This window comes from Protopterus annectens, chromosome 1.part1 (genome assembly GCF_019279795.1).
Source record: "Protopterus annectens isolate FY-2018-M chromosome 1.part1, PAN1.0, whole genome shotgun sequence".
In the NCBI taxonomy this organism is placed as follows: domain Eukaryota; kingdom Metazoa; phylum Chordata; order Ceratodontiformes; family Protopteridae; genus Protopterus; species Protopterus annectens.
This window is the reverse complement of record NC_056726.1, coordinates 1356161825-1356189652: the sequence shown is the minus strand read 5'-3', so window position 1 is coordinate 1356189652 and position 27828 is coordinate 1356161825. Positions and strand designations below refer to the sequence as shown.

The 27828-nt window shown below is 41.0% G+C and overlaps 1 protein-coding gene across 8 annotated transcripts in view; it reads right to left on the bottom strand.

Moving 5' to 3' along the window:
- Positions 1 to 27828, bottom strand: part of ME2 (malic enzyme 2) — a 1978505-nt gene that overhangs the window by 314928 nt on the left and 1635749 nt on the right. For all 8 annotated transcript variants that reach the window (XM_044082071.1, XM_044082092.1, XM_044082073.1 and 5 more), the window contains one exon: positions 4001 to 4143. In XM_044082071.1, coding sequence (XP_043938006.1) covers positions 4001 to 4143 — 143 coding nt within the window. The remainder of the gene's footprint in view (positions 1 to 4000; positions 4144 to 27828) is intronic.

Below are 27828 nucleotides of genomic sequence, written 5' to 3'. Positions count from 1 at the left end.
CCTGCTGAGCGGCTCCGGACCCATCTGAGGGAATAGTTTCTGAGTGTCCAATACCTTGAGTATCCAGAGGCCTAGTTGTCTCCACGTGGGAGTCGGAAGAGGCCTATGGCTCTGAGGTAGCGGGCGTCAGGGGCTGCGAAAGCGCCTCATTGAGAACCGGTGAACCGGTGACTGGCCTGGCCTAGCAGAGGCCTCGTCGGTTTTGGACCTGGATGCCTGTCCTTTTCCTTGCGCTTTTTATAAACTCCGGTCGTCGGCTGTTCCGATGGCATTATATAATTAAACCTTCGGCCAAAGTAATGAAAGGCAAAATCGTACCGACGCTTAATAGTGCGTTGGTTAAATCTAACACAAAACCGACAGCTAGCAACGTCGTAGTCAGGGCCTAGACAAGGAATACAGTTAGAATGAAAATCCTTATGAGGTATTTGCTTCCCACAAGAAATACAATTGTTACCTTTTTCTGACATCGGTCTGGAGCAAGAAAAAAGTTTCCCCAACGGGGTACTTACCTTTATTGAAGACTTTGGATCTGAAAGTCGATTTTGAAAATCTCAGGAGTCGGCCGACTGGCACTTGCGAACTGCTTTTGCTTCGGGCACTGCACGGCAATAAAGACTGAAGAAAATGGTGTTGGCTGCATCGTTTATTCCCCTGGTGCACTGATGTCAGGGAAGAGGCAACAGCAACCGACGCCGGACCAGGACTTTGGAATTCAGGCTGACTGCGGGTAGCCTGCCAGCAGGATAACCCAAGTGTAATGACTGCAACAGTGAAACATGATGAACATCAGATCCTGTAGAAGTATTGGAATATTTAGAAAATTATATGATGGTCTGTATAAAGCAGAGAAATATGAAAATTAAGAAAAGATGTAAATGGAAATGTTTATGGAAGAATTAACTATGCCAAGTTAGAAGTAGATGAGGCTCAATTACTAACAGTTAAGATATGAGGAGAAGAGAGAAAAATCCCCAGGATGGTATCCTGTGGTAGTTTGGAAGCTAGGAGGGAAAAGACTGATAAAGATCTGGAAGGTTTTGTTTAACAGTATTTTAAGAGGAGGAGAAGTACTAACATCCTGGAAGAAAGCAGTGGTAGCTGTAATACCTAAAGAGGGTAAAGATCCATCAGATCGAGCTTCATACAGGCCCATTTCAATACTAAACCATAATTATAAAGTGTTCTTGTCTACAATGGCTAAAAGAATGACAAAAGTAATGCCAATATTGATGGATAAAGACCAACATCGTTTTATGGAGGGGAGGCAAACATTTGACAACATTAAAAGAACATTGATGATCCACAGGGAAGCAGAATGTAAGACGATACCGTTGTTGCTGGTGGGTCTTGATGCAAAGAAAGCATTTGACAGAGTAAGCTGGGACTTTATAAGCAGGGCAATGGAAGCAATTGCATTTCTTGAAAAAAATTATAAGGTTGATTAGGAGGATACATGAGGAATCCAATGCAAAAATTCAAGTGGGTGGGGTCCTCTCTGATAATTCCTGCTTGAGAAGAAGAATCCGGCAGCAGTATCCTTTTTCCCCTTTGTTAGTTGTATTACATTTAGAACCACTGACAAAGAAAATATGGGACTCAGAAATTCAAGGATGTAATTGGTATGGTAGTCAAGAAAAACTGGATCTATTTGCTGATGATATTATGTTATACCTGACAAAACCAGAAAGAGACATTACAAGTGCTGTGGAACATTTTGAGACAGTTTCAAATCTTTTTGGGATACAAAGTTAATGAAGCAAAAGAAAGGCAACAGCGGTAACATATGTAACCGCACATGAATTGGTTGAGCAACGTCAGTATTTATGGGGACATGATAAAATTAAATATTTAGGAGTACAGATTAAAAATTATTCTGGTGTGGCAGCTAAGGATACATGAGAAGAGACTAAACAAAAGATAATACAAAAACTGAGAAAATAGAAGCTTTGTTATATGGATATGGATAGTCAGATACAAGCAATAAAAATGCTTTTAGTCCCTTTAGTCTTATACACAGGTCAGGCATATTTTTATCACTAAGAGGAGAAGTTGTGGATAGAAATTAATAAAGAGCTGAAGGACTTCATTTGTGGGGAGAAGACGGCAAGAGTCAAATGGGAATGGCTGGATTGGGATTACCCAATTTGAAGGAGTACTTCAAAGCTACACAGTTTAGGCTCCTATAAATAGCACAAGCAGAAAACTATAATTCAAAGTGGAGAGGAATGACGTTGAAACGGGTGGGAGGGACACTCAAGAAACAAGGAGAGACTGGGATTTTGGATGCAGAGCTTTAAGGAGAATAACAAGAATCATACAGAATATTATATCCATAAAGTAGCAGAAAGTATTCTAAGAACTAAGCCAATATGGGAATGGAGAAAGGAGAGCCTGTTAATAGGGATGACTGTAATTAGAGATACAGACAAAAGGCAAGAGGGGGCTGGAATTTATTGGGGAAAACTGGCAAAGGAACCAAGGTATTGGGAGCAAATAACTACAGAGGAAAAGGTAATACAATGGAAAGGGGCCAAGAATGTATTTGGACTGCATGTTAGAGATTACCTTCCCTATCAAGGATTGATATCAGAGTATAGGCAAAGAGAAAGAAATGGGGGGGGGGGGGTCCTAAACGAAAGTCCAGCATTGGTGGAGTTTTTAGCTGCAATTAAAAAATGAATAATTAGTACAGTATTGAAAACACTGCACGATAATTATAAGAATCAGAGGAGTTAGAAATGATTGGGGAAGAAAGACTGGATAAGCATTTCACAAAAACAATGGGAGGATATATGTATGCCTCCCAAATATGCAACAAAACTTAGATGATTTATGATTTTTGTCTGGAAATGACTGCAGAGCACAACACTATGTACCTACCAAGGTCTGACTTACATTTGTAAAATGATATACAGCAAAGGTAGCAGCATACATTTTACAGTACTATGTAATATGCATCACACAAAGATAAATAACTTACAAGATGCACAGGGTTGGTGTGAGGTGAGGAGTTACAAGTCTAAGAAAATGGCTGAGCACATGTATAAATGTGAATGACAAATGTGTTGAAACAAGTTGTGAAGACTGGTAGAGAAGGAGTGAACGCTGCCAGCCTAGTCAAATAGAATTTGATACATAATTCTGGCATTTGTAAATATAAATGTAAAATACCGGCTTGTGTCTTAAATTAAAGAAAACACTGTAAAATGTGAACTTCAAGATTGTAGCAACATTGCCATCTGCTGTAAAGAAAACTAAGCCAAGCATTTCAAATGTTCTTTGAAATTAAAATTATGTTTTGCATGTCCTTTGAAGTTAAGAGTTTGGAGTCGATGAGTCTGGAGTATAGTATGGGTAAAGGGGCACAGTTGGAGAATCTGTGTCAGCTTTTCTCAGGAGTGTCTGTGAAGTTGTATAAATACTTATCTCAAAGTGTGTGTGTGTGTGTGTGTGTGTGTGTGTGTGTGTGTGTGTGTGTGTGTGTGTGTCAGCTACTTGGGCAGGGACATGAAGCACTGGTTGGACAGACAGGGTACTGGAGGTTAGCTTGTCAGCTAGGCTGAGATCTGGACCCTATAGCTGTGCCAGTGGGGGAGTCTTACTGGGGAACCGGTGAGCAAAGGAGCAACCAGCCCCAGACTGACTGTGATCTCTGTGTGCACTTAAGGGAAATTGTACTTAACTGTGCATTTGTTATCCTTTCCTCTCATATGAGACGCCCTTTCTGGTGTTAGTGGTGAGGATTGAGGCTCCTTCATTGCTGGGCCAGGGCGCGGGCATCACAGAACTTATTAGTAAAATGCAGATAGTTGCAACAAGAACCTTGCAGAGCTATGTAACTGATGATGCAGATGTATAAACACATTCATGCATTCAATACCTGGGTGCTCGGACGGAAATTAAGACAAAGTGTGTTAAGTGTGCTATGTTGCATGAACATATCCCCACAAACTAAAAAAAAAAAAAAAAAAAAAAAAAGACATCTTTTTTTCTATACCTGTGTCAGCATGTAAGCATCTTCAGCTGTACATTCTGCTTTCACTGTAGGGTTACTCAGAGCAAAAATAATTGGACGTTCGTTAAGAGAACCCATTGTAGTTATTACTTCTTTGGTAAAGAGTCTGCCAGCACCAGCCACACCTAGAAAAAAAGGGCAAAAAAATGCCTATTATGTATTGAAGAAACACTGATGGACAATAGTCAATGCTGAAAGGACAGCATATTTAATAATGTAGAACACAAGTGGATGCCTAGTACATTCTTTACTTAAATTTTAACATCTATGCTCTGATGTGCAAAGGAAAATCTTCCTTTTTCCTACTGGTACCTCTCATGTATACTTGTAAAATGACCCTAACAGTTAAAACAACAATATTATATTGCACACAACCTCAGATCAGGGCTAATAAATGATACTCTAACAATGGAGCCATTTTATAATACTGTTCTTTATCAACCCCATTATTACGGAGGATTTTCAGCAAGTTCTTGCTTGAAATAATGATTGTTGTTGGCTATTCTACTTTGTCTAGAAAAGGCATTGCCCTCTAATGGCTTGGCATATACCTTATGGTTATTAAAGTTTGTCAAATTGTAAACACCATTCTTACGTTAAGCTAATCCAAACCATAATGACTATGTATCTGGAATGCTTTCAGATTTTCTTATATAAGGTCAGAAACTACCTTGCAGTTAACACAGCTTTTCAGTGTTAGTCTCCAAACTTGAGATCAATACCTACCCTCCCTTCAAAAGTACTGAGACGCTCACTATGTTTTGAAACAAGACACCCCCCCCCCAAAAAAAATATTAATAATGCAATTTATTTCATTTTGAAAGAAGGATAAAACACTGATCTCAATGGATCATTTTCAGGTACAGCCCACGTGCATAAAAGAAACACAATATAAAATAGAAACTAGAAATTACAACACAATTAAGTTTGAAAGGTACAACTTGAAACTTAGAAACAAGTCATGTACAGCAAATATGACTTCAGACTGTTGGAATTACAATCTCTTGGGATTAGTATATGACACTTTGTAACACAACAAGGGTTGGAGAATGGGTAAAAGAGAATGATGACAGCTATATAAAGACTGTTTAAGTTACATCCACAATGGTGTTAGCATGGCAGGCTAAGTAGTAGAGAGTGGCTTAAGGAGTGGGCCATAGACAGGAATATGGAGTGAGCCATAGAGAGGGGAAGGAGATATTTATAGTGTATATACAAAGACAGTGGGTCTATAGAACACTGGGATTTCTCCAGTCTGAAATAACTGGAGACGCATACAGGCTGCAGAACTGTTGCCAGGGTGTATGCCTGCCATCAGGAGGAAGCACCCGTTTGGAAGTATTATAAATCACTTCTTTGAATAAGAACTGCTTCATATCATTGCTACATGTATTCTTTAAGGTAAACTGGGATAGATTCCCTGATCTGAGGGCCTAGGACACAGAAACTGAGATTGGTAGAGAGCTGTTTGGTCCTATGAGTCTGTATATATGTTATGCTGGAGGGAAGTGACCTAAATTAGCACTCAAGAAAGTGCGGTGGTTGTCAGTAGACAAGGAATATGAAGGATTCAAGATTAATTACTCTGAAAAGTAGTGAGCTTGGCAGAAAAATTTAACTATGTAAGAGATTGGGAACCAAAGTGCTTTTGAAAGAACTTGTCAGTGATATTGGGTCTTGTATGCAAGGGTAATGGACTCCATAAGTGCTGCTTGCAGTGATTTGCAGGGAAGAGTTGTTTTTCTTGAATGCTGATGCTATGAGACAGGGCATAGCTAAGCTATGCCAAATGCATTCTCCATTCAGGGCACAGAAATTGGAAAATGTTTCTGATTCAGAAAAGTTGGGAGTTATTTTCACACTTTATGTTGTCAACATGGTGTTGAAAATTAAGCTGCTGATCTAGCCAAATTCCTAGACACCTTAAGTGTGGAGTGGTATCTAGTGGGGTCAAGTCCGAGCTATATGTCAAGTCCTTGGGAAGGTTAGAGACCTTGTGTTTGGCTGTTTATTTATTTTTAGGTGGGGGTAAGTCAGTTTGATAGTTAGCAAAGTTTTTTTTTTTTTCAAGCCGGCTTTTGTCTGATGAGTTGGAGGGATGGGATCTGCAGACTACCACATCAGCTGGAAGACATCTGATGAATAAGGAAAACAACAGGGCTTAAAGTACTGATCCCTTCAGGTGCACTTTTGTAAATGGGGATGGATGGTGAGTTGGAATTTCACATTTTAATGGATAAGAACCCATTTGAGAGGAAACCTGAAACACAGAAGTGCCTGGTAACTAAGAGTAATGGTTGAGTGAGCAAAGCAAGAACAGATGCTTTGGTGAGGTCAATAAAGATGGCAGCAGTGAGGCTTGGCTATGTTTAGGGGAAATGTTGTAAATGAGTGGGGAGAGCAGTCAAGGTCCTTCTGCCACTACAGAACTTGTTCTGCTTACAATACAGAATTTTGCTGGTTTTCAGATAGTCAGAAAGCTGGGTGTAAACTCCCTTTTTATTTCCCAAGGGTTGGTAGTATACGTATGGGGCAGAAGTCATTTGTGGATGTTGGTTTAGGTGTTTTCAGAAATGGCTTTATAACTGCATGTTTCCAGGGGGGGGTGGTGCCATAATGTCACTGGGTAAGGCAACTGTTGTAGATTGGTTTGAGATATTTTATTAAATGGTGTTAAAATGAAATAAACCACAAGTCAAGTCAAAATTTATTTATATAGCACCTTACAGACAAAAAATGCCACCAAAGTGCTTTACAAAACAATAATCAAAAGCAATAAATAACATATAACATAAAAATTTAACTAAAAATAACAAAACATAAAACAGAACAACATTAAAAATCATTTCACCTCATTAAAGGCCAATTCATAAAAATAAGTTTTAAGATTTTGCTTAAAAATTGTCACAGAAGAAGACTGCCGAATGTATAATGGAAGCTCATTCCAAAGTTTTGGAGCTACGACAGAAAAAGCTCTATCACCCCTCATCTTTAGTCGTGCCCGGGGAACCACAAGTAGGGACAGATCTTCTGACCGAAGTGTCCGATTGGGAACATAAGCATGGAGCATATCTGCCAAATATACTGGCGCTAAACTATTTAAAGCTTTAAAGGCCAATAACAAAATTATAAAACGAACCCTGAAAAAAACAGGTAACCAATGCAATGCCGCTAATACAGGCATTACATGGTCAAACTTTCGTTTGCCCTCCAAGAATTTCCCAGCAGCATTTTGAACAAGCTGCAAACGGACTAAAGCACCTTGACTCACTCCAAATAGAATAGAATTACAATAATCAAGGCGTGAAGTTATAAATGCATGTACAACAACTTCCAAATCACCTTTAGACAAAAATGGTTTTACCTTAGCCAAGCGCCTTAATTGATAAAAAGAGGATGACACCACCCCGTTTATATGTCCCCTAAAGCAAAGATCTTTATCCATCTTCACTCCCAGATTTACAACAGAATCCTTCAGATAAGAAGTTAATACACCACAGTCCACCATAGAAAAATCAGCATGATGACTAGGACTAAAAAGTACTACTTGACTTGACTTGACTAAACCACAAGTAAAGTCCATCATAGCCTGTTTGAGGCATCTTGTACAATGAGAGCAGCTTTTCACTTTCTTTGGGCGACATGTCTTTAAAACTGAAGAGTGGGGTGTAGGTGGGTCCTACTGGGATTTCAGTGGGTTGATTTGGGAAAGGGGAGGGTGTGGGTGGAAAATGGGAGAATACTCTGAGAAAGCCTACAGCACACTTGCTCCTCGAGATCATACCTCTCATCCTGGAAACATCAAAAATCTGGACTAAGACCCATGAAAAGTAGGTACAACTGGATGAAAATCTGTATGCTGATTAGCATACAATTTGAATACCTAATTATGTAATCCTGACCACTCCAACAGAATTGTGGGATATCAACATTCAACTGCAAATTTAAGAGGAGACAAACTATTGAACACAAAATATAACCAGAGAACAACAGTGTTTTTTTGTATTAGTTCCCCAACTCTCAGTGCCACTATTATACGAAAAAAAGTCTTTACTACTGGGAGCTCTACCACAATAAGTTAGATGGGCTGTACACTTTGTGAAGAACTGGCCTTGTAAGTGGACCAGGGTTCAGCAGCCTAAGCACAGAGCACAGGTGAAGGGGACAGAAATAGGATACTCTGCACCAATAGGAATACATAAAGATTTAAAATGGAAAAGCAACTTTAAATGCCAAGTAATATAATAGACGAATATCGCAAAACAAAATTGCCACTGATTCTAGGGACAACCACAAAGCATTCTATAGCTATGTCAAGAATATCAATGGCAACACCCAGATCTGCTGTGAGTTACAGCAAAACAGCACGAAAATTACAGAATCAACTGATACTACCAACATCCTGGCAGATAGGTTCAGTGCGTAACTTTACTGCCCTCTCACCCCCCTAAAGGGCCCATATCTATACAGGAAGACTGCACAGCCCCTGTCATCACAACTACGCAGTTAAAAGCTGCATTCTCTAAAGCCAAAAACACAGCATCCATGGGACCGGACAACATCCCAGGCTGTACATCCCAGGCTGCATTTTACACGAACTTCAGAACGAACTGACTCCCCACCTAAGCACCATGTTCAATCATAGCCTCACGTCAGGCTTTGTGCCCAGTGAATGGCGCACAGCAACAGTTATCCAACTCCACAAAGGGGGAGCCACAACTGATCCCGGGAACTATCGCCCTATTAGCCTGACAAGCCTGGTCTGTAAGGCCATGGAACATATCATCACTGAACTCATAAACAAAGACATTGGTAACCTCCAAACTCTGGACCCCACCCAGTTCGGGTTTGTGAAAGGCAGATCATGCCCTCTGAACCTGATTGACTTCTTTAAGGCAGTCACCAAAGCTGTACACGAGGGGGTAAGGTGCTTCACACAGCCTATCTTGCCCTCGCCATGGCTTTCAACACCATCCCCCTTTCTGGAATTATAGCTAACCTCACTAAACTAGGTATAAACCCCTACATCACAAGAATCCACACTGTAAAAGTTGCAGACTCCAAATCTGACTTCAAACCAGTGACAAGTGGAGTACCACAGGGTTCGGTCCTGGGACCTCTCCTGGTGGGTATTTAATTCTCTGAAGTACAGGCACACAAAGAAGGCCTTTGGCTAACGAAGTTTGCAGATGACTGCAAACTAGGAACCATAGTCGAGTCCCCAAATGATGTGGACATTCTATAGATGGGCCTCACTGAGACAGATGCCTGGTGTCAGAGCCATGGCCCTCAAGCTCAATGCCAAAAAGTGCATTGTCTTCCCCTTTGGTAAAAACTCTGTACCCATGAACTACCACATAGGCGGCAGTCTACTTAACACCGAATGCGTGATAGGACACCTTGCGACACAGGTGGACAGTAGTCTCTCCTTTGGTAATCACATCACCACAGTAGTAAGGAAATCCTTCTACGTGGCACACCTCATCACAAAACAGAAAGTACAGATTTGTACCTACCATAAATGTAGATGTCCAATAGGTATACATCTGCTGTCATCACATATGGGTTGTCCTGCCTCAGGCAGCCCTTCGGTTGGCCGGATTCCAAAGTCTGGGTCCGGCGTCGGCTGATGTCGCCCTCTCCCCGACGTCAGAGCGCCTGGGGTATAAAAGCGTCAGCCGACGCCATCTTCATCAGTGTTTCTTGCCCGAGATGCCAGGTGCCCTCAAAGGAAGGCTAAATTTGGAGAAATGCAATAAATTCCAAACATGCACAGAAATATATATGTAGATATATATATATATATATATATAAAACAAATACACCATAATAGATAACCCAGCTAGCTATGAGAGGGGAAAGTACCCAATAAATACCCAAGAGGGGAAGGAGGGAGGGTAAACCTGACTGCAGATGCATACCTATCGGACATCTACATTTATGGTAGGTACAAAACTGTACGATGTCCTTCAAGGATGCATCTGCTGTCATCACATATGGGTAGAATACCATAGCCATACTGGGGGGTAGAGGATCTATGTAAAGGATGGTGTAGCTAAAATGCCCTGCAGGACTGCCGTAGCAAAGCCTGCACTGGATCTGGAATATAAAGGTAAATTGTAATGCTTGGAAAATGTATGCACGGAGCTCCATGTAGCAGCTTCTAAAATGTCCTTGGTAGCCACCCCTCTTAAGAAGGCTGTGGAGGTGGCTGTGGCTCTGGTGGAATGAGGTCTAATGTTAGCTGGCACAGTTTTTCCATGAAAGGAATAACAAAAACGTATGCAATTCCCTATCCATTTTGAAATTGTCCGTTTGGAAATTGCTTTTCCTTGTGTACCAGCAGCATATGCCACCAACAGCTGATCAGTTTTTCTGTAGCTTTTAGTTCTGTCCAAGTAGTAGCGCAACTGTCTGTGTATGTCCAGGGTGTGCATTAGTTTCTCCCCTTTGTTTTGTGGATTTGGAAAGAAGGTAGGCAGGTGAATAGCTTGGTTTAATGAGACCCTGGATACCACCTTTGGCATAAATGAAGGATTGGTTCTCAATGAGACTCTGTCCTGATGAAAAATAAGAAATGGCTGTACTGCCATGATTGCCTGTAACTCAGATACTCTTCTTGCTGAGGTTATGGCCAGAAGGAAGGCGGTCTTCCAAGACAGGAACTGTAGTTCTGCAGATGCTGCTGGTTCAAAGGGAGGCAGAGTTAGTTTTTCCAACACGAAGTTAAGGTCCCAAGTAGGCACTGGAGGTTTCCTTGGAGGATTGAGGTTTTTAATTCCTCTTAGAAACTGTCTTAGGAGAGGATGAGAAAAGACAGGTGGGTCAGTATTGTACTCTGCTGAAATTGCTGAAGCATGAAATTTAATGGAAGAGTAAGACAGGCCATTATGGAGCATTTCTGCCAGGTATTCCAGGATATGTGCCATGTTCATCACTGTCGCATCTAGGCCCTTTGTGGTGCTCCAAGTGTGAAATCTTTTCCATTTTGCTGAATACGCCTTTCTTGTGGAAGGCCTGCGAGCTTCCATGATGATATCCTTCACTCTCTTGGATAGCTTATCCTGAGGAGGAGTCAAGGTATTTTCCAGGCCGTTAGTTGCAAGGTTTTCAGGTTGGAATGCAGAGTTTTGTAACTGTGCTGTGTCAGGAGAAGTGGCCATTGAGGATGAGGCCATGGTTTCGTGCGTGACATGCTCTTTAACAGTGGGTACCAGTGCTGTCTTGGCCAGTCCGGAGCTATCAGAATCACTTTTGGCTGCTCTGCCCTGATTTTCAGTAAGACCTTGGTCATTAATGGAAGAGGTGGAAATGCATACACTGCTAGAGTTCTCCAGCTGAAAGATAGGGCGTCCACTTTCCATGCTTGTGGGTGGTATGTCCTTGAGCAGAATTTCTTCAGCTGATGATTGTGGGGGGAGGCAAAAAGATCTATGTCTGGCCTTCCCTATGACTGTGTTATCTGTAGGAAGATGTCTGGGTGCAGCATCCATTCGTGTGCATCCATGATATTTCTGCTTAAGCTGTCTGCCAGTATATTGTCTTTTCCTGGCACAAACTGGGATTGCAGCTCTATACTGAGTTTCAAGGAAGATTCCCATAGATTCATTGCCAGTCTGCAAAGAGGGTAGGAATGGGTGCCTCCTTGCTTGTTTATGTACCACATAACTGTGGTGTTGTCTGTCCTTATTAGCAGGTGGCCTTGATGCAGAAAGGTTTTGAAGGCCTCGATTGCATGTATCACTGCCAGCATTTCCTTTTGGTTTATGTGCATGCGTAGCTCCTTTTGTGACCATAGTCCTTGAATACATCTGCCCTCCATGTGTGCTCCCCAACCGTGGTATGAAGCGTCCGTTGTAATGGTTTGGCTGGCTATTGGTTTGCTGAAGGGCAGACCCCTGTTCGACTGGCTTGCTTGAGCCCACCACAGAAATTCCTTTTGGAGGCATGGAATGAGTGGGATCAAAGTTTCTAAGCTGTGACTGTGCTGAGTCCATAAACTCCTTAGGTACCATTGTAGTTTCCTCATATGCAGCCTTGCTTGTGGAATCAGAAGAATGCAAGATGCCATGTAACCCAGGGCCTGCAGGAATTTCCTTGCAGTCAGCTGAGTTTGTCTTGTCAGATTCTTGAAGTAATCCGGTAGTTGTCTTTGTTTTTCTTCTGTGAGAAAAGCCATTTGGGTGGTTGTGTCTAGATCCGCACCCAGAAAAGTTATTCTTTGGGATGGAACAAGTCTTGATTTGTGAATGTTGACTGTATATCCCAAGGCCTGCAGTAGGCGGATGGCATAATTCAAGTCCTTCACCAAAGTTTGTTGGCTGTCCGCTTGTATAAGGCAATCGTCCAGATATGGGTATATTTGAATCCCCTGAAGTCTGCAGTATGCAATTACTGATGCCAGGCATTTCGTGAATACTCTGGGCGCAGTAGATAAGCCAAAGGGCAATGCTGAGAATTGATAATGCTCTGAACCTGCAAGAAATCTGAGGTGTCTTCTGCAACTTTGTCTGATAGGGACATGCAGGTATGCCTCCTTGAGGTCTAGAGTCACCAGCCAAGACCCCTTGCCCAGCATGGGAAGGAGTTGCTGTAGAGTCAGCATTTTGAATTTTGGCACAATGAGATAAGTATTCAGTGCGGACAAGTCGAGAATAGGCCTCCATTGATTTTCTTTTCTTGGAACAAGGAATAGTCTGGAGTAAAATCCTTGGCCTTGTTCTGAAAGAGGAACCTTTTCTATAGCTTTCATTTGCATTAAGTTGGAGATTTGTTTCAAAGCCTCTGCCCTTTGATTTGGTTGCAGGTCTGGTCTTTTTGGCAATGTGTGAAAATGGAACCTGTATCCTTTGTCTATTATTTGCAGTGTCCATTTGTCTCTTGTAATACTGTGCCAATTTTCTGAGAATAAGGAAAGCTTTCCGCCCAAAGGTGCTTCTAATTGAGACCTGGTTGGCGGAGTCAAAGCAAAGTCATTGAGTCTGTCCTTGTGCAGCAGTTGAAGGTCCTGCACTACCTCTCTGGTTGGGAGGCTGCCATTGACGTCCTCTGTAGGAGCCTCTAGCTTGCCCTCTACCTCTGGCACACCTGTTCTTGCCTCTCTGGAATCTTTCTGTGTCCGGAAAGGACCAATTCTTGGTAGGCCAATTTCTGCTGAATCTTGGTGGTTGGACTTGTAGAAAATCTTTGACTGTTTGTACAGATTTTGCCTTTTCCTCAAATTTCTTTAAGACCTCCTGAGCAGTGGAGCCAAATAACTTTTGCTTTTCCAGTAGAGCATCCAGAAGCTTAGCTTTAACATGGTCTGGCAGAGATTGTTCCTTCAGCCAAGCATGCCTACGTATGACTGCACCTGTTATAGCTGACCTACATGAAGCTTCCAATGCATCATAACCACACTGTAAGAAATGGTTGCTAACCTGCTGGGAGTTATGTACCAGATCCTGAAGTGATTTGCGATCTAGGGGTTCAGAAGACAGTTTCTTATGCAATTCATCTAACAAATACTCTTGGTACTGTATCATATGAAATTGACAATTTAATGCCCTCATAGAAAGAGTAGCAGAAGTATACACTTTTTTTACCCCATCTCTCTAAACCCTGGACTCCCTTTCAGAGGGGAGTGGGTTTTTAGTAGTGGTAGCTGCAACCCCTTTAGGGCCCTGGGAAATAGTTTCTGGTTCAGCAGAGTGGGCCTTGTAAAGAAAAAAATGTGAGTCCGGGACCCTGTCGTACCTATCGGGTTTGGCAGGGGCCGGAGGAAGAGTGTCAGGGGTTATGCTAGACTCAGAGTACACATCATCAATGACAGTCAAAACAGGAGAAATAGCCAAAGGTCTATGCTGAGGTAAATGCAGAAAAGTTCTTAATCTTTTCCTGGAGTCAGAGAATTCCTGGCCCTGCCATTTGAAATGCTCTCTCATAGTGTGAAGTGTCTCCCCGAAGGATAGTTCTTCAGGAGGGGAGGCTGAGGGGATTGATTCCTCTGCATCAGAATCCTCGTAGGCCGAAAAAGCCTCCTCCTGGTAGTCTGAGAGAGCAGAGCCATCAGAGGCCTCCTCTGAGGAGTGGGGATCAGAAGGATCAACCCTGGGCCTTTTGTCTAGAGGGAGTTGGGAGTCTCTGTCCGGATGGGGTTGAGAGCCCCTAAGTAAGGAGATAAGGTCCTCTGCTAAAGTTAGAATCTGTGAACTGGTAGAGGGTCCCAGAGGAATAACCTTGGGAGGCACAGCTTTTGTATGTTTAGCAGCTTTAGCCCTGGTGAAAGCCTTTATGGACATGGATGCAGGAGGCCTAGCTGCACCACGTGCTGGTGTAGTTTTGTCTAGAGGAATGGTGTCGGAAGTTTCCAAGACACCAGTTTCTGAGGGAAATTCAATAACCGACTCAGCAGGGGCCTCCGGGGCCGAGGTTGTCGGTTGAGCGGTTTCGGGGGTCGGAAGTACCAAGGACTCGGTTTCAGCCGAGACCGAGACACTCGCGGTAGGCCTGGCCGTGGTTTCAGCCGAAACTGCGGCCCGCGTGTGTCGGTCCATGTCCTTCCGTTTCTTTGTTAAATGTGAAGTTGGAGTCTCCGACGGCATATTGTATGAAAAACTAGCCCCAAAAAATTCCTCTGCAAACTCCGCCCGACGTCTAAGAGTGCGTCGGTTGAAGGAAGCACAGGCTGAACAGGCCGAGACGTCGTGGTCTGGGCCTAGGCAGGGGAGGCAGTAAGAGTGGAAATCCTTATGAGGTATTTGTTTCCCACAAGTTAAGCAATTATTAACTTTATCTGACATCGGCTGAGGCAAGAAAAAGTCCCCAACGGGGTACTTAGCTTTTGAAGTCTTCGGTAGCTGAATTACAGGAGCTGGCCGACCGGCACTTGCGAACTGCTTCTGCTTCGGGCACCACGCGGCAAGAAAGACTGTGGAAGATGGCGTCGGCTGACGCTTTTATACCCCAGGCGCTCTGACGTCGGGGAGAGGGTGACATCAGCCGACGCCGGACCCAGACTTTGGAATCCGGCCAACCGAAGGGCTGCCTGAGGCAGGACAACCCATATGTGATGACTGCAGATGCATCCTTGAAGGACATCATCCAGGAAAAAAGAGGTCATTGTTCCCCTCTACCCGACACCCATTAGACCCATTATAGAGTACAACACCCCTTTTGGAATGTACCTCAACAAGACATCTGCAGCAGCTGGAAAGGCCACAGAAGTACCTCACAAAGAGGATTACTGGCCTCAAACAGATGCCCTACATTGACCATCTCAAAAAAAAAAACTCCAGCTTTACTCCGTAGCATATCGCATACTCCGAGGTAATCTCTGCCTAACATATAAAGATATGTCAAACTCAGAACTATTGGACATGCGACACCTAAAGAAATCCCAATCCCTCTGAGCTACACGCCCTAGGGACCTTAACCTTGTCACCACAATAAACAGGACATGCTGGAGGGATAAATTCCTGTCCCAGAGACTTCCCACACTCTGGAACAAGCTACCCACCTATATCAAGCAAAGTTCCTCATTAGCACTCTTCAAGAAAAATCTTGATGAGTGGATGGGACATAGGAAATACACCCCGGGGATCACTTCTGTGGCTCTGCTCGACAGGGGCAAAGCAAAATAACTTTCTTGGGTGGTGTACACCAGGGAACCTTGTTGGCTAGGCTTACTTAGGCCCTTGGGCCGATAGCCTAGTACCTACCTATGAGCCAATGAAAAAGACAAATTTAAACCAAAATGTTAAATATAAGAGCATGGTGTAGTATGTCAATGTAATAAGCAGACAAAACTGAAAGGTTTTCTAAGCTACTTGCTATTTTTGTGCCCCCTATATCTCACAATGATCCTGATCTAGGATGTATATTACTGTAACCCCCCACTTTTCTACTTCTGTGTGCGACAATCTCAAAAGTTCATAAGGAGATCTTTTTGAATGCTTTTCCTTGTATTTGTCTTACCTAATCTGCCACATGAAGATCACAATCTCTCTAACAAGTAGGACCTTATATCCCATTTTTACAATATTCCATCCCAGTCTACACTAGAGATGTTAAAGCTGTGAGGCTGGAGATAATCCCACTGCCCAGAATGTGAGACGTCTATTACCAGTCACACTTCCCCCACCCCCCCACAACATGACAATGATGTCGCTGAGCAACCACATCAGTCATACAGACACCCTGTTCAGACACCAGCAGTTGACCTGTTATAATTGTACAGACCTAGTAAAATTCTACAGTGTTTTATCAGTTAATTGTATAATTTTGTCTGACTGCTCTTAGTGAAAGGGCTTACCCCAACTACTGTACAAATCTGCCCTTACCAATGTAAACAATCTACTTATAAAAACAGTTTTCTGCCCAGTGCGCTACCTAGCAAATGCAGATTTTGATGTTACTGGATATTCTGCTACTATGAAAATGATTTTATGTTTCAACCTTAACAGAAAATTACAAGAGCAAAAACAACTCCAAACCCACCACATGATAGCTCACACAGATTTATGTAATAAACTATATACCTACATAGCAGCCTAATATGTAAATATTCAGCTACAATTTGCTTTGCTGTCGTATTAGAAGCTGGAAAATCCCCCTCCCCCAAACACAGTGTGAGGAAATGCATAAGAAACAATGGAATCCTTGCAGACAATTTCATCATCTAACAATAATCTTTCTGAGCAATCAGCTGCTTCAAGAATTACTTCAGAATGATGAAAAGCAACACAATGTATTCTCCCTAATGCCTAAAGTATGAGCAGTACAGTTTTCCTATTATTAATGGCACTTTAACAACACACTTGACTTAAAATAAATTAAAACTTGAATTTTGCTGCGGTAGCGTTGTCGCCTCACAGTAAGACGCTGTTCGGTTCGACTCTCAGCTAGAGCATCTTCTGTGTGGAGACATGCGTGAATGGGCGTTCCTTCGTTGAAGGTTGTGCGTCAGGGCTGGCAACTCTGTACGTAAAAATCAACTGCCAATCATTAGCGGACCGGAGTTCCGCTGTGGCGACCCCTAACCGGGAAAAGCCGAAAGACACAACAACATAGTGTTCTGTGGTGATCATGCTAGGGGCGCAAGTTCAGAATGACCACTACAATCAACTGGCAAATGTTTGTACTACTACTATTCATGTGTTTCTGAAACACAAATAAGGTTCACTAAATAAGTACTGAAACAGGCTCTAATAACGTCAATGTGCGCTGCTGCAAGATGCTTAGATTGTTGTCTGCCAAACTGCCGCAAGTTATGCATCAACATATATAAGTGACTCAAAGAATAGTGTCTGTTCTGCTAATCAATTTTACAAGGTTGTGATGATTAATTTTTAAATATTGCTGTAATTCATTTAAAAGACAAACCAAGCACAGGGTTTGCACAGTAGCTGCTCCCATAATGAGCATACAATTTTAGTATTATTATATGCATTTATTTATTTACATTTGTTGACCGGGAGTGTCCGACTGGACATAGGTCCATTTTCAGCGGAGGCCTGGGGAGAAAAGCTCCACAGTTAAAATAAACTGACAGTAGTTATATTGGATTACATAGTGATTAAAATTTTGATTAACATAGCAATTAATTACAAACATATTTACAGATGAAGAACATAGTACATCAGTAGACAACTAGAATCTTTATCTGTGAAGTACATAACAGACATTAACAAATGTTACAATAATAAGTTCCTGCTGTATAATAAGTACTGGGCTTATGAGCATCTCAGCTTGCTATAATCAAGGTAGTTAGTGGAGTGGAAAGAAAGTTAGTGGTTGGATGGGGTGGGTGATAAGAGTGGGAGTTGCAAGGGCATAGCCAGCATGTTTTTAGGTGCACTTTTAGTAAAGTTTTGAAGTGGGTGCATGATGCTATGTAGGTACTTGTGGGTGGGAGGGAGTTCCATAATTTGGCTATGGTGCAAGAGAATAGTGCTTCATCAGCAGAGTTATTGGCTTTAGTGATCTGCAAGTGATTTTTGTTGCTGGATCTTAGTGGTCTGGTGGTGCGATAGGGTTGGAGTAGATTCTGGAGGATTAATTTCTTTATTCTTCTTCTTTTTAACTTACTTTGAGGAAGTTGAGGTTGAGTCACCAAAGAAAAGTAAATTTCCTCATCCTTCTGGTACTGTGGACATGGGTCGAGTGGACGCTGGGCAGGTGTGGGGGTGATGTGTTTTGTCGTCTGTGTCCTGTTCGGGCTGTCCCTCCGGCTCTAAACTACTGCACTACACTACTATGTAGTCTGCAAAAGACTTCAATGTTCGAACCGAAGTTCAAATTCAAAACTGAAATTATGCAATGTGCACAGAAGCAGCTCTGCTCAGAGGTCACTGCTGCTGCTACTCTGTCATCTCCTCCACTCTCCAATACATTCAAATTTCAAACAAAAACAGTCCGAGTAGTCTGACAGGCAGTCACGAAGCTGATATCACGCACGTCCCTGCACATTGATGATGCTGCAGGAACAGCTGGCAATGTACAATGACATCAGCCATGCCTTAAAATTATAAATAAAAAAATCAGAAATTGAAGGGGCCACTTGGAAATTCGTGGCACCCCATTATTTTGGCTTCAAAACCAGTAAATACTGTAAATTCCATACGGCTGAGAGGTATGCCTGAGATGGAAGATATGACATAGTTAGTGTAGCGCTTAGAAGGGGAATATCACATAATTTGGTTGAGTAGGTTCCAAAAGGGTAAGTTTCATAATTTTTTTCTGGTGTGACTCATACCCTGTTTTAAAGAGAGGGCTAATCTTCCATCTTAGCCATCCTTCATTTGTTAATTTGTACAAAGCTTTCAGCTCTTTGGTGACCCACTGGTACTGTGCTGCTTTGAAGAGCCTGGTAATGTTTGGTAAGTGCTTATTTTGTAAATGAAAGAGGAGACTAGTTATAGTGTTGAGATGGCTTGAGAATACTATGTCATAGAGGTGTTTATGGACAAGTTTGTGTTCGTCAGATCTCTGCTATTGCCTTTTGGCTTTTTGGGTAAAATAATGTAAGACTGAAGGGTAAGAAGAATGATCAGTAAAAGATGGGGTGGTTTTGTAGTGAAAAGAAAAGACTTAGGGCATTGTTAAATATGAGGTCTATTATGGAGTGATTTTCTGTGAGAAGGTTAGGTTTAGTTTTCTCTTGTACTAGCACTATGAGTCTAAGGTTAGTATGGAGATCTATGGCATCATTTTTCATGGGAGAATGTAGACTGATGCTATAGTTAGCTGGGATGAGAATGTCTGTGGGGCTGATTTTGTTTAGTACATCATTTAATTACTGAGGAGGATGTAGGCTAGATAGGTTGGAATTTAACAATTAACATTAAGGATCTGCATCAACATTGGATGCTCAGTGCCCAATAAGAGAGTATTTGAAATTGTTTTTGGTTAGGAGTACGGTACATGTATTGCTGCTTTTTCTTGGGTGGGCATTGAATGTGAAGCTGTAGCTATGAAAGTGAGTGCTGACTGAAATATTTGACATTTTTGACCAGCATTCTATGATAGCTACAACATTGGGTTTGCGGGTAGAAAGAAATGACTAAAGCGGTTAAAATGTCTGCTTCTAAAAAGGTACCTTTTAAAGCTGGATTGTTAAAGCCATTTGGTTGTCGGGGTAGGAAGGATGGATATGGGGGTTCCAGGGTTTGGTCTGAAGTGGCGATGGAGTAGAAAGATACAAGTCAGGAATGTTAGCTGGATGGTGAACCTTATACAGCTTTTTTTAATGCCAGTGTGGAGTTTGGGAAGTTTTTCCTTCTCTTTCTCTTCCAAGTATACAAACTTAATACAAAAAAAAATGGAAGCATTCAACAAACATTGTGGATTTATTCATAACCAAGATGTCTTATGCTGCTGGACAGGGATAACTGCAATTGAAATATATTGGAGAAAACTGGCAAAAGAACCAAGTACTGGGAGCAAATAACTAGACACGGAAAGGTAACAGAATGTGAAAATGTCAAGAACTTATTTGGACTGTAGGCTAAAGACTGCCTTCCATATCAAGGATTGATATCAGAGTAAAGCGAAAGAAATATGGGGGTCCTAAACGAAAGACCAGCATTAGTAGAGTTTTTAGCAGAATCTAGAAAAGAAGTTGCCATTAAAAAAGGAATAATTAGCAGAGCATATCAAACATTGCATGATAGCTATAATAATCAATCAGAGGAGGTTGGGAAGGACTGGGAAGAAAGAATAGATAAGCAGTTTATAAAGAAATAATGGGGGGGGGGGGTTACGTATGCCTCCCATATATGCAACAAAATCTAGAAGATTTCGGATCTTTGGATGGAAGTGCTTACACTGTTATTTTTATACCCAAAGTAGACTTCACAGAATTTTTCCTTAGGTAGACAGCAAATGCTGGAGGTGTGATGGGGCAGAAAGAGGTGACTGGGAACACATGTTCTGGGAGTGTGATGAGTTGGTAGACTAAGGATTCCCTGCTGGCAGCTCTATCGGACATGCTGGGCGAGCAAGTTGGAGTGACTGGGGTAATGATTTTTTTTTTTGAGCTGTGACACAAAGTCAGAATTGCCTAGATATAGTAGGGACTTGAGTCTAATTATAATGGCTGCCAAAAAAGCAATTGCCAGAAAATGGAAATCAAAGTCTAAACCAACTTTACTAGAAGTAGTGAAGATAGTAACAGAGTTAAAACAACTGGAACTGGGATCTTTAGAAAAGGGTATGACAAATTACATATGAAAAAATGGGAAATGTGGAATCAGTACATGCAGAGGAGGAACGAGGTTTAATGGAAGACATGATTTGAATGAACTATGCAAAGGATTTAAATGAACTTTGCAATGGCAGTGCTTTACCATGGTTAAAATAAGTAAACAAACATCACAATGACACTTATCCCTAGTGTGTGCAATGCATAGGCTTATAGTATGAAACATGGGAAAATGAAAGCATCTCAAATGTCTGGATGCCAGCTACCACGTTTCAAAACCATGCCTTTGCTGGCTCATTGAAATGACTGAAAAAAAATCACAATTTTTTTTCTAAAAAGTTTTTGTTCTGATTTTGTAGCAGAGAATAATAAAGACTCAATTCTTACATTAGAATAAGCCATCCAAGAAACATCATGTACATATGTTAGTTGATAACCCAACAGCACAAACCAATGGATATGCAAACCTAATTCTAGCCTCTACCACTGTTAGGATCATATTTCTGAAACAGTTTCAAATATTGAAGCAGAAGTCTTAAGAAAGCACATCATGACACTCAGCTAAAGACTGCACCTGGACAGTGATTTCATGGTGTGTGTGTCATTCCATATAGTCTATATTCTGGGGATGAGGTGACAGCATATTTCAAGTGACAGTAAACTTAACTTTTATGGAGAAATTCATAAGACTCTCTACTTCTGATGTGATTCCAACTTTTAACCAATAAATGCTGGACAAGTACTGCACTTTCAACTCTGAAAAGATGTTGCACATTCACACCTTACATAAAATAAATAAAATACAACTTAAGGCTGTCGTAATGCAATGCCTGTAAAAGTCAGAATTTGGTACCTACATATAGAAGACTACCTCAAATACATTATGATAATTATTTGTTAATGCTTTGGAAAATTATACTTGAGTAGATGGATACTTACTCCACACAGAACTACCATTTCAACCCTAAGGACCTGCACATTGCTTAACTTCAATGCATTTCTGGTGATGGCATATAGCCAGTGCTGGAAAATGTCACTTTCATAGACAAATCTCTCTGATTTTGACATCTGATACAATCAACACTCAGAACAGGCATAACCTGGATAAACACAACATTCAGACAATGAAAAAGTGATACAGTTATCCCTTAAGGAAACATACGTAAGTGTGCGTTTGCTACATACATATAAATGGACATTATACCTGTCTGGCTTTTTTGTTACATAATACAGTTTAAAATACTTTGGTAAGGTAATGGATACCGCACACAAAATGTAATTTCTGGTATAAAACACAAATACACAGCTCTGACATGAAATTGCGTGACAATTTAGCCCTTACCTATAGAAGTCTTTTTCTTTTCTTGCTGACACATTACCACAAAAATGTCATGTACACTAATGACATACACACACGCACACACTTTTGATGTTATATCTACTCAAAATAAAACAGTTCTAGATGGACTTTTTGTTCTAGCCTGAAAACGAGTCAAACTAACTACCCCTTTACATAAAATTAATATAAAAAGGAGCATCTCAAGCTGCCATAGTCCAATGAAAATTAAACTGCAGTAGAATAGCCTGACAGAATAATAAGGTGAATAGTACGAAATTTCCAAAATAAGGAGATACTTCTTTTCATAAAATATCACTTTTTTGTTGGCGGCTCTTGTGGAGCGGAATCAACTTGCCAACTGCCTATTTGTACCATGGAAAAGCAAATGGGTACATTATCTGTGTGTGCACAAATAAATTATATATATATATATATATATATATATATATATATATACACACACACACACACACTCTTAAATCAGACCCAAAGAAATTCTGGAGCTTTATTAAACAGACTCTTCATCCAGGAAACCCTTCCTCTCCTAACCCATGTTCCAATGCAACTCCTGAAAACATAGCCAACAAATTTGACAATCATTTTATAAACTCAATAACCTCCATAATAAATTCTCCCCCCCCCCCACCGAAACAACACTAGCACTCCCACAAACTCTATACCTCTTCCAAACCCTCCTAACTCCTCTCTAAAAGCAGTGTCAACTATGTTGTCATTACTCTCTAAACTTAAACCTTGCTCCCCCCCATCTGTTGACAAGCTACCCTCTTACTTCCTGCAGATTGCCTCTTAACCTCTTGCCTATCCTGTATCCATCTTAATCAACCGATCAATTTCTGAATCCCGTGTAGGGAAGAATTTCTTTACTCTACCCATTCACAAAGGGGGCAACTCCTCAGACATATCCAACTTCAGACCGATTGCCATTCTCTCTCCACTCGCAAAAATCCTAGAGAAATGCATTCACAAGCAGGTAATGCATTACCTTCACCAGGAAAACCTTCTCACACCCACTCAGCATGGATTCCGTCCCAATCATAGTACAACTACTGCACTCATATCATTCAACATAGTCTCCCTAGTTCATGATAACAATAAACTTGTCTCATGCCTATTCCTTGACCTTTCTAAAGCCTTTGACACTGTCTCTCACCCACTCCTTCTAGATAAACTCACTAACTTGCATTTCTCTCCCCCTACTATCTTCTGGTTCTCCAGCTATCTCTCTACCTGCCAGCAATCAGTTAAATGGCTCTCTGCATTATCCTCCCCTCTCACTGTACAAATGGGAGTCCCCCCAAGGGTCCATACTGGGACCACTACTCTAATATTTTCACCAACTTGCTCTACTCCTCTTGTCCCCAGTCATCTCTTGTGCAATATGCTGATGAGTCAACTGTTATTTTTTGGCGCCAAAACCGGCTATTTAAAAGCTTTTTAAATTGTATTCTGGTTAGTCTGAAAAAGTCCCGCCACTCAGCGGGACGAAAAGCGCTTAACTACATGTTATCATAATAAAAATTGGCTGTTCGTTCGAGACATTACCGTGTGGATTATTCATTTGGAGACTGTGCATACTCTTTATTGGAGTTCTTTCCAGTCTAGCATTCATGGTGGAATTATTTATGTGACTGCGTTTTGTAACATCTTTAGCGAATTATACACTTTTTTGGGCGGTCGAGAAGTAGCTGCAGTTTTCGTGGTGCTCAACTGTTACTACCACCACCACTGACCTCCACTCAACTACCCAGGCATCCGTCCACACCACTGAGACTTGGCTTAGTATTAAACTAATACTTAATCCAAAAAAAACCTAAGCTCCTACTCTTCCTCCCTAAAAACATCACCACACTCAAAAGTACATTTACCATCTTATCCTGCAACAACACTATCATCTCAGTTGAATCTAGTACTAAATTGCTAGGTGTTACAATAGATGATCAGCTTAAGTTTGATCTCCATATTACTAACTCGGTAAAAAGAAATCATCAGAAACTTGGACACCTTTTCCGTAGCAAGATATATTTAACACTGCCCGAATAACTCTCTCCCAGGCTTTATTACTCCCAACAATCCTGTACAGCTGCCACATATTCACAAACCTAACATCTACACTTACTTCCAAGCTTGAAACTACTTATAATAAGATTGCCAGATTTGCAGATAACCAAACCTACAAGTTACACCACTGCTTAGCACTATAGCAACTAGACTGGCTAGAATTCCCTCAGCTGCTCCAACTATACCAACTACAAATCATCCACTTTATCCTCTATCTACCCTCCTTCTGCCCCAGCCTCTCCACTATCATATCCAAATATTCCCCTGCTAGGACGCTACACAGCTCAAATCAAGAATTATTAGACATCTACAAACCCAAAACCAAAATAGGCTGCCTTCTCTATAACTATAACCCAGCTACATCCTGGAACCAACTCCCCTTGGAAATAAAATCCCTCCAGTACAGCAAATGTTTCAAATTAGCCACAAGGAAATACCCAAGAACAAAGTGGTCTTGCTACTGTAGCCAACCACCCTGAGACCACCATCCTTTCACCTATTTCACCACCTCACTCAATGTATCTCTAACACTATTCCCCTACCTCTTCCCTTCCTCTATCTCCAACCACGCTTAATTCTTACAGTCTCAGAACAACCTACCTGTCTAATCCGTCTCCCATACTGTACCTCCCCTACATCTCCTACTAGCCATTCTTTCTTTCCTTTCTTGTTTCCAAACTCCTATACAAATAGATCCTACCCACTTTAAATAAACATCTGCCTAACTATTAACTCATTTTGCTCTAAGCAGCTTAAATAATATTGTAACTAGTCACATTTTCTTCTGCTAATTGTTTAAAACCTTGTTTGTAACAACTCACATACTTGTTTGCCAATTGTTAATACTATGTGTAATTGAATTGCCTGATGAGCTTTTTTTATCTCCAGGTCTCTGCTTGTAATATCCTATAGCTGATTGTTAGTACTATGTTACTAAAATCTAATAAATTGTTTTCTAGTCCTGAGGAGCTTTTCTCCCCGGGTCTCTGCTGAAAATGAGGCAAAAGCTCAGCCAGACTAACCCGGTTAACAAATGTAAAATAATATATATATATATATATATATATATATATATATATATATATATACACACACACACACACACACACACACACAAAATTATTGCTTGTAATGTGAATCAATTTTATTATTTTACAAGTGTCCGTGGTGGTGCAGCTGTTAGCGTTGTCACCTCACAGCAAGAGGCTCTCTGGTTCGATTCTCGGCTGGAGTGCCTCCTATGTGGAGTCTGCATGTCTTCCCCGTGATCGACTGAAATTTAAAAGACATGCAGGTAGGTGTGTGTGTGTGTGTGTGTGTGTGTGTGTGTGTGTGTGTGTGTGTGTGAGAGAGTGTGTATGGGGGGGTGCAACTTCTCTGAAGGTTGGACACCAGGCTGGCAACTCGACACTGTAAAAATCACTGCCAATCATAAGCGGACCGGAGATCTGCTATGGCGACCCCTAACCGGGAAAAGCCGAAAGACTTCTTTTTTTAAATTATTTTATGAAATTGTTACTGTTCTTTTTAGATTTTCTCCTGGGCCTACGCTGGAAAAGGGCTGTTTTATACTCAGTCAGGACTTCCTGACAAACATACAGAGTTCAAGTCAATCACTCAATGTATCTAAAATAATTATTTTACTTATTCTTTTCAATTACACATTTGTGATTTTAAATATATATATATATATATATATATATATATATATATATATATATACATACATACATCTATGAGACACCTACAAGTGTCAGGTGCATGCAATCTCTAAATACAGCCACAATGAAGATCCACACTGAATTATTTGTTTGAAACAGTTTATTACACCACCTGGAATAGCTCTGTCTCACAACAGACCCAGGAACCAAGGTTTCACCCAAAGGAATAACAGACTGCTGGTTCTTCACTGTGGATATACATGTATGTTTGTATGTATGCGAATATGTATGTCTACACACAAATATGCAAATGTGTATACTATAGACGTGTTTTACATAATACACACATGGTGTTCTAAGCTTATGTCACACTGCCTTGCACTCCCAAACACATCCAAAGTTATGCTCCTGGTACTCAAAGTAAAACTTCAGTGAAACAGTCCTTGGGTAGGTTCACAGACTTTCCAATGACTCTTCTCTTATCTCTGCAGTTTCTTCTGACCAGCAGGTCTATTCCTAGTCTCAAAATCCCTTTTTGTGAGAGGTACAAATATCTACTACTATGGGGCTACAAGCAGCACTTTTCCAGCTTCAGCCCATCATTCAGTGTTATCATGGGCTCATACTACCTTAATGTGTTGGGTGTATACATCAACAACATTTTTGCTGTACTACTTGTCAATTATGCTTCACACCAAAATAGCATTTCTTTGGGGGGAAGACAAGATGATGAGCAGTTAACAGCACTGTTTTTTTAGCTCTGCATTACTTTAACATCTCTGGATTTTTACTAACAAAAAAAAAAAAAAAAACAAAACAAAAAAACAAACAAAAAAAAAAGAACGTTTCAAAACTTAATGGATTTATAGTTGAACATCTGCCAAAAGTTTTACTACAAAAATTAACAAGTTTGAAACTCTTAATTGCTTTTTCCTGCCAAGAAAACTAGAAATAACTGTCTCAGAATAGGCCACTCTAAGCCCAGTATACAGGACAGTACTATGAAAAAACACAAATACTATACGAAGTAACATCAGTGAGTTATCTGTAAAGACAGATAAATTAAAAGGCAAAATGGACAATTTCAGAGTGGAATGTAAAAAAAAAAAACACAGAATAGAAAAGGCAATGTCTGACTTTGACAGAAGGTTACTTGAAAATGAGAATAACAATGAATTTCTTCAGAAATAAAAACTTATTTCAGAATAAAATAGTACACTTAGAAAGGGCACATAGACTACTTTCTAACTCATCTTTAAAAACATCTTCACCAAGGTCAGCGATCATAAGATTTTTCTCAAGTCAAGATAAGGATTTAGTCTTAAAAACTGCATGGACTAATTATCCAGTTAAAATTAAAGGAAATTCTATAAGAATTGACAATGACTATTCTACATTAGTGATATCCAAGAGAAAAGCATGTGTGCCTCTTGTTAAAAACTTAAAGAAAAACAAAGCACAAATCTTGCTTCCAGCAAAAATAAGGATTCACCTTCCTGAAGGAAGATTTTTAACACCCTGGAAGATGCAATGGACTTTATACAGAAAAATAAAATCCTAGAAAAGAAAAGTACAGTTTTGTACCTACCATAAATGTAGATGTCCGACAGACATGCAACTGCAGTCATAACATGCAGGGTTGTCCTGCCTCAGGCAGCCCTCGGTCGGCCGGATTCCAAAGTCTGGGTCCGACGTCGGCTGATGTCGCATTTCTCTCCGACGTCAGAGCGGCTGGAGTACATAAGCATCAGCCGACGCCATTTTCTTCAGTGTTTCTTGCCCCAGATGCCAGGTGCCCTCCAAGGAAGGCTGTAATCAAATTGGAAGACAAAAACAAGATTGCAAACAAATAAATGAGCAATAAAACAAATACACCATAACAGATATCCCCAGCTAAGAGTAACAGGGATAGGAGTGGACCCTAGGCATAGAGGAGTATGGAGGGAGGGAAAATCCGACTGCAGTTGCATGTCTATCGGACATCTACACTTATGGTAGGTACAACACTGTACTATGTCCTTCAAGAATGCAAATGCAGTCATAACATGTG